The sequence below is a fragment of the Portunus trituberculatus genome, chromosome 10 (assembly GCF_017591435.1).
Source record: "Portunus trituberculatus isolate SZX2019 chromosome 10, ASM1759143v1, whole genome shotgun sequence".
NCBI lineage: Eukaryota > Metazoa > Arthropoda > Malacostraca > Decapoda > Portunidae > Portunus > Portunus trituberculatus.
In genome coordinates, this window is record NC_059264.1 from 5,221,583 (window position 1) to 5,229,082 (window position 7,500).

The 7,500-nt window shown below is 43.7% G+C and overlaps 2 protein-coding genes across 2 annotated transcripts in view; one reads left to right on the forward strand and one right to left on the reverse strand.

The window, feature by feature from the left end:
• Positions 1 to 153: 153 nt before the first annotated feature.
• LOC123501851 (calcium-activated chloride channel regulator 1-like) overlaps positions 154 to 7,500 on the reverse strand; it is a 25,050-nt gene continuing 17,703 nt past the window's right edge. The window contains 9 exon segments of the mRNA XM_045250888.1: positions 154 to 576; positions 1,447 to 1,587; positions 2,160 to 2,296; positions 3,667 to 3,802; positions 4,139 to 4,296; positions 4,299 to 4,409; positions 4,751 to 4,870; positions 5,253 to 5,422; positions 5,954 to 6,063. Coding sequence (XP_045106823.1) covers positions 355 to 576; positions 1,447 to 1,587; positions 2,160 to 2,296; positions 3,667 to 3,802; positions 4,139 to 4,296; positions 4,299 to 4,409; positions 4,751 to 4,870; positions 5,253 to 5,422; positions 5,954 to 6,063 — 1,305 coding nt within the window. The 3' untranslated portion in view covers positions 154 to 354.
• Positions 5,313 to 7,500, forward strand: part of LOC123501820 — a 112,378-nt gene continuing 110,190 nt past the window's right edge. Inside the window, exon 1 of the mRNA XM_045250849.1 lies at positions 5,313 to 5,442. The gene's annotated coding sequence lies outside the window, so the exon portion shown is untranslated. The remainder of the gene's footprint in view (positions 5,443 to 7,500) is intronic.

The window sequence follows — 7,500 nt, forward strand, 5'->3', positions numbered from 1 at the left end:
TTCTCTTTATCTCTTTCCATACCATCCTCTTATCCTTTTTTTTTTCTCTCTCTTCCTTCTTTCCCTCCTCTCATTCCTTCTTCCCTCCTTCCTGTCCCCCTTCATTCATTCCTCCATCTTTTAGTCATTCCATTCTTTACCTCTCTTCTTTCCTTACATCCTCTCTTTTTATCTTCTCTCCTTATCTCCATTCATTCCTCCTTCTCTTCCTTATCAATCACATTTTTTCCTCATCCTCTTCTTCTTCTTCTTCTTCTTCTTCTTCTTCTTCTCCTTTCATCAGTTCTTCCATACTTTTTACCTAATGACTACTCCTCCTCCTCCTCCTCCTCCTCCTCCTCCTCCTCCTCCTCCTCATCTCCCACCTTCCCAACTGTGCTTATTATATCTACTACTCCCTAGTCTAACTCCTTCCCTGCCCAGTGTCCCCCCCTCCACCAGCGGCTGCTCCCTTTGGCGCCTTCTGCGGGCGTGTAGATACTTGATGTAGGCGGTGAAGGAGGCAAGGAACAGGATCACCAGCACCAGACACACTAGCACCACCAAACCTGTCACGGATTTGGTGATTTCTTGTTTCTGGGGAAGGGAGATGGGGTGGTGAGTTGAAGGACTGGTGAGGGGAGTGAGGGGAGGGAGGGCTGAGTTGGTGAGGGGTTTGTGTGAGGGAAGGGAGTGAATCTGAGGGTTTGGGAGAGGTTTAGGAGGAAGGTGATAAGGGGAGAGGGAAGTTATGAGAGGTGAAAGGAGAGGGAGATGGAAATATTAGGGAAGAGAAGAGATAGAAAGAAGAGAGATAAAGAGAGATAGAGAAATATTTTAGGGAGAGTTGAGTTAAGAGAGGTTAGAGAGAGAGAGATGGACGTATTGGTGAAGGGAAAAGATGAAGAGATAGAGAGATATTAGAGAAAGGAAGAAAAGGAGATAGAACTGAGTGAGAGAGAGAAAAGAAATTGAAAGGAGGAGGAAGATAAAAGGTTGGAAAGAAAATAAAAAAAGAAAAAGAAAACAAAAATGGAAAAAAAGAAAAAGTACCAGAGAAAACAGAAAAAGAAAGAAAAGAGGAAAAGAAAAGAAAAGAGAAACGAAAACAAAACAATAGAAAATAAAATAAAGAATAATAGATAGATAAAATAAAAAAAAGACGAAAAAAACAGGAAAATAAAACTCAAATCACAAAAAAACAAGAAAAAGAAAAAAAGAAAAGCAAAACAGAAAGAGAGAAAAAAACTGGAAAAATAAAGAACAGATGTAGAAAAAGGACAAAGAAGAAGAGAAAAAGAAAAGGAAAAAGAAACAAAACATTAAAACCACAATCACCACCACCACCACTCCCACCACATCCTCTCTCTCTCTCTCTCTCTCTCTCTCTCTCTCTCTCTCTCTCTCTCTCTCTCTCTCTCTCTCTCTCTCTCTCTCTCTCTCTCTCTCTCTCTCTCTCTCTCTCACCTTGACCTCCATGACAGCAGCGTGGGAGGGGAAGATGGCCGTGGCAGTGTTGGAATCTTTAGCCCAGTTCTTCATCTCGTCTCTTGCTCGCACCCAAAACTTGTACGGGCGTCCTTCCACCTCCTGCACGCTGCCGGGGATCTGGAGGAGGAGGAGGAGGAGGAGGAGGAGGAGGAGAGGTAGTGGTGGCGGTAAAGGTGTAAAAAAAGAGAAGGAGAGGGAGAAAAGGAAGGGAAATCAAGATGGTGTGAAATGAAAGTAAATAGAATAATGTGATAAAGTAAGGGAAAGAAGGAAATAGGAGTGATAATGAAGGTTTGATAGATAATGGTAATGGTTTTGTGTGTCTGTTTGTGTGTCTGTTTGTATGTCTGTTTGTTTATCTTGATCTGTTTATTATTATTTGTTTATTTGTTTCTCTTGTTCTCTCTCTCTCTCTCTCTCTCTCTCTCTCTCTCTCTCTCTCTTTCATTAATATCCCCATTTTCCTCCATTTTCCCTCATATTTTCCTCATTTTCTACCCATTTCCTCCATTTCCTCACAATTATCCCCCCATTACTTTCAACACCTATTTCCCATCTCCCCATTCCATCTCCCCACTTCTCCTCCTTATATCCCTCCTCTTTCCCATCCCCACTTCTCCATACCCTTCCCCACTTCCCTCCCCCATCCTCCTCCCGATCACCACAATCACCACCCTCGTCTCCCTTACCTTGAGTGTGACAGTATGGGGCAGCCCGGCAGGAAGGGGGTTGAGGTGCCCAGCGGTAAGATCAGTAGCGTTGAGTTTGTGCTTAGGAGAAGGCAGATCGGGACGTGTCATTTGGTAAGTCAGCTCCAGGTACGAGGCTGCGAGGTGTAGGGAGAGTTAACCTATTTAGTACTGGGGCGCATTGTTTACCTTGAGTTGTGGGTGTGAGTAGGCGATTTGGTTGATATTAGGAAGGGTCTATGGACGTCAGAAGGTTAATGGTCACAGTCTTCACTATTTTAATCCCCACATAAGTTTTTTTTATTAGTTCTGGAGCGCATTTTTTACCTTGAGTTGTGGGTGTGAGTAGGCGATTTGGTTGATATTAGGAAGGGTCTATGGACGTCAGAAGGTTATTGGTCACAGTCTTCACTATTTTAATCCCCACATAAGTTTTTTTTATAAGTTCTGGGACGCATTGTTTTACCTTGAGTTGTGGGTGTGAGTAGGCGATTTGGTTGACATTAGGAAGGGTCTATGGACGTTAGAAGGTTATTGGTCACAGTCTTCACTATTTTAATCCCCACATAAGTTTTTTTTATAAGTTCTGGGGCGCATTTTTTATCTTGAGTTGTGGGTGTGAGTAGGCGATTTGGTTGATATTAGGAAGGGTCTATGGACGTTAGAAGGTTATTGGTCACAGTCTTCACTATTTTAATCCCCACATAAGTTTTTTTTATAAGTTCTGGGGCGCATTTTTTTACCTTGAGTTGTGGGTGTGAGTTGGCGATTTGGTTGATATTAGGAAGGGTTTATGGACGTCAGAAGGTTATTGGTCACAGTCTTCACTATTTTAATCCCCACAGTTTTTTTTTTATAAGTTCTGGGGCGCATTGTTTACCTTGAGTTGTGGGTGTGAGTAGGCGATTTGGTTGACATTAGGAAGGGTTTATGGACGTCAGAAGGTTAATGGCCACAGTCTTCACTATTTTAATCCCCCACATAAGTTTTAGAAGCTGTATAGAATCACCAGATAGTAAGCAGAATGAATATGGAAACGTGTCTTAGTACTGAAGGGGTTAAAGACATAGATAAGATAAGATAAGCAAAATAACGAAGATTTATTTTATCTTAGAGCGAAAAACTAGTTGGTCAAGGGTAACAAAGAATGGGTAACTGAAAGAATGGATAACAGAAAGAAGGAATAATAAAGAATGGATAACAGTGGATAACAGAAAGAATGGATAATGGGTAAAAGAGAAAAGAAAGAAAAGAAAGTAAAAGAAAAACAACGATAAATATCAATAAAAAAATAAATAGAAATGAAAATAATAAGAAAAAAAGAAGAGAAAAAACAATAACCACCACCACCACCACCACCACCACGACTAATTCTACTACTACTACTACTACTACTACTACTACTACTACTACTACTACTACCACCACCACCACCACCACCACCACTACTGCTACTACTACTACCACCACTACCACCACCACCACCACCACCACCACCACCACCCACCAGTGCCTGTGTAGTGGTCATCCCCCGGGCTGGTCCACTCCAAGGTCACGCTCACTTGTAGCAGGTCAACCCGGGTCACGGTGAGGTCAGAGATGCGTCCTGGCGGCTGCAGGTCACCAGGCATGTAGTTGGTGACCTGGTTTTTGTAGGGGGGGGGAGACGGGGAAGGAAGAAGTTAGGTTAGGTTAGGTTAGGTTAAGTTTGGTTTTGTTGTTGTTGTTGTTGTTGTTGTTGTTGTTTTAAGATCTTTTTATTTTTTTTTTTTCTGGTTGCTGTTGTGTTTGAAGATCGCCACTCTCTCTCTCTCTCTCTCTCTCTCTCTCTCTCTCTCTCTCTCTCTCTCTCTCTCTCTCTCTCTCTCTCTCTCTCTCTCTCTCACTCCCATCCCTCCCTTCTCCCCTCGCCTCTCCTACACTCCCATCCCCTCCCATCTCCTCGCCCTCCCTCCTCCTTCCCCCCCCCTCCCTCTCACCTTGAAGACACCGCCTGAGCTGAACCTTGCAAATTGTTCTATCCTGGTGACCTTCTCCGGCGGGGGGGGCGGGGGCGGCTTGACCTCAGTGGGGGGCTTTAGGTCAGTGGGGGGGAAGCTGAACTCGGCGGGGGGGAGGGGGCCGATCAGAGGGGGAAGGCGTCTCACTGCTGATGTCCCACTGGAGGAGGAGGAGGAGGAGGAGGAGGAGGAGGAGGAGGTGTGGTGGAGGAGGTGGAGGAGGAGGAAGAAGAGAGGGACGTCTGGTAGTCTGTTGAAATTATTGTTATTATTATTATTATTATTATTATTATTATTATTATTATTATTATTATTATTATTATACACAAAAATATATATAATGAAAAAAAACACAAGAGAACCACAATGAAATACAAAGAAAATTACACAAACACTCTCTCTCTCTCTCTCTCTCTCTCTCTCTCTCTCTCTCTCTCTCTCTCTCTCTCTCTCTCTCTCTCTCTCTTTTCCACTTAACTATAATTTTTCTTTTCCTTTAAATTTACTCTTTCCCTCCCTCTCCTTCTTCCCCCTCCCTCTTTCCCTTCCTCCCTACCACTCTCCCCCTCCCTCTCCCTCTCCCCCCCTCACCATGTGTCCTGGTGGTGGTGTTGGTGGCGGACACGTAAACACTCAGTCCATACCGGCCGTCCCCTGCAAACTGTGTGAAGTACCCAGCATATACTCCGTCCCCTGCCTGGTGGTCTGCGCCTGGGGGAGGAGGAAGAGGAGGGGTGAAGGCAGCCACAGGGGGGGGAGGGGTTGTTAGGCCTACTCGTGGCATTCTGTTGGCACTGTATTGTAATGTGTGTTGTTTTTGTTTTGTTTTGTTTATTTTCTTTTGTTTTTTGCATTTTTTTATTTTTTTCATTTATTTATTTATTTATTTATTTGTGTGTGTGTGTGTGTGTGTGTGTGTGTGTGTGTGTGTGTGTGTGTGTGTGTGTGTGTGTGTGTGTGTGTGTGTGTGTGTGTGTGTGTGTGTGTGTGTGTGTTTTATTGAGGAATTGAGGGGGAGATCTGTGTGTGTGTATATGTGTGTGTCTCTCTCTCTCTCTCTCTCTCTCTCTCTCTCTCTCTCTCTCTCTCTCACCCATGCCGTTGTCCAGCAGGGGTAAGCTAACAGGTCCTTTGTCACTCGGCAGGGAGACTAAGGCAATGACATTGGCCTCCAGAACGGCTGCCCTCCCCTGTGTGACCCGCGCCCACACCACCACAGGGTCAGGGAACGTCACACTGGTTGCTGTCACCCCGTGCTCCACCCTGGGATGGTCAAAAGTAAGGTAAATAGTCATGATTGCTGTTTTAGTATAGTTAGTCATTAAAATTATTGTTTTTTATGATATTATAGAAAATGGTGCTTTTTATGGGTACTTTGTTTTTTTGTTTGTGTTTATTTATTTGTGATATTTTGTGTGTGTGTGTGATGTGGTCGAGTGTGGATTTGTGTTGTTGGTTTTGTTTGAGTTGTATGTGGTTAAAAGAAAGAGGAGAAGGAGGAGGAGTAATAGCATGCGGAAAAACAGGAATTTATTATTTTATATGTTGACTATATTAACTCTATTTAGAAGAAGAAGGAGGAGGAGAGAGGAGGAGACAGGAAGAAGATAGATAAAAATAACAAAGTAAAATGAAATCCCGAAGAAAATTTAAACTCTGCATTGAAAACACCACTTCTCTCATCATCATCAATAATAATAATAATAATAATAATAATAATAATAATAATAATAATAATAGCAACATGACACCCTTGCTTGCCCAGGTAACAGGTGGCACTGAGTTGGCACTGACCTGACTGGAGGGGTGGGGGTGCGGGGGGCGGGGCGGGAGGTCACCAGCACCTGCACCTTCTCCTTGCTGAGCGCTTGGTGGTTGGTCAGTGTGTACCGCCACCTGCCGGGCTGATGGGAAGATGGGGGAGGGAGACTTATGAGCATGTGAGTGAATTATGTATGGTTATTTACAGACGCACGGACAGACAGACAGGTAGATGAGTAGAAAGCAAGGTATCCCAATAGACCTAATCCATCTATCAACTCGACACAACCTTCCAGACCACTCCTACGCTGATGATACCACCCTACATCTTTCCACGTCCTTTCAGAGACGACCAACCCTTCAGGAGGTCAACAGATCACGCAGAGACGCCACAGAACGCCTGACTTCTGATCTCTCTAAGATTTCTGATTGGGGCAGAGAAAACTTAGTAGTGTTCAATGCCTCAAAAACTCAATTCCTCCATCTATCAACTCGACACAACCTTCCAGACAACTATCCCCTCTTCTTCAGTGACACTCAACTGTCTCCCTCTTCCACACTGAATATCCTCGGTCTGTCCTTTGCTCATAACTGGGAACTTCACAGCTCATCTCTTGCTAAAACAGCTTCTATGAAGTTATAGGCGTTCTGAGGCGTCTCCGCCAGTTTTTCTCGCCCCTCTAACTGCTAACTCTGTACAAGGGCCTTGTATGGAGTACTCTTCGCATGTTTTTTTTTTATTTATTTTTTTTTTTTTTGGTGGGGGCTTCCAGTCACACAGCTTTATTAGATGGAGTGGAATCAAAAGCTTTTCGTCTCATCCCCTCCCCTCCTCTGACTGACTGTCTTCAGCCTCTTTCTCACCGCCACAGTGTTTCATCTCTTGCTATCTTTTATCGCTATTTTCATGCTAACTGCTCTTTTGATCTTGCTAACTGCATGCCTTCCCTTATTCTGCGGCCTCGCTGCACAAGGCTTTCTTTTTCCTCTCATCCGTATTCTGTCCAACTCTCTAATACAAGACTTAACCAGTACTCTCAGTCATTCATACTTTTCTCTGGTAAACTATGGAACTCCCTCCCTGCATCTGTATTTCCATCTTCCTACGAGTTGGTTTAATTTAAGAGGGAGGTCTCAAGACATTTACCTCTGTCTTAGCTAACACTTTTCGATTTGTAAGGGACTAGCGACTGAGTGGGCCTTTTTTAATTTTTTGTTGCCCTTGACCAGTTTTCCCCTCTTACATAATGAAAAAGACTGACAGACACACCGGTGAATTGATGGAAAGGAAGGCGCCCTTATATACATACACACAGACAGACGGGCATACAGAGAAACACACCGGTAAATCAAGAGGAAGGAAGGTATTCTAATAATAGGCAGACAGCCGGACAGACAGATAGACAGACAGACAGACAGACAGACAGAGCCATTGATACACAAATATATACAAGAAAACAAGGTATTCTGTTTGGTATGTGATGTACACTATACATTGTGATCTGCAACAAGAAGTTATGATGTTTTGCTTTTATAATCAATATACTAAACACTCCGGAGCAAAGCTGCCTTGCCTTGTT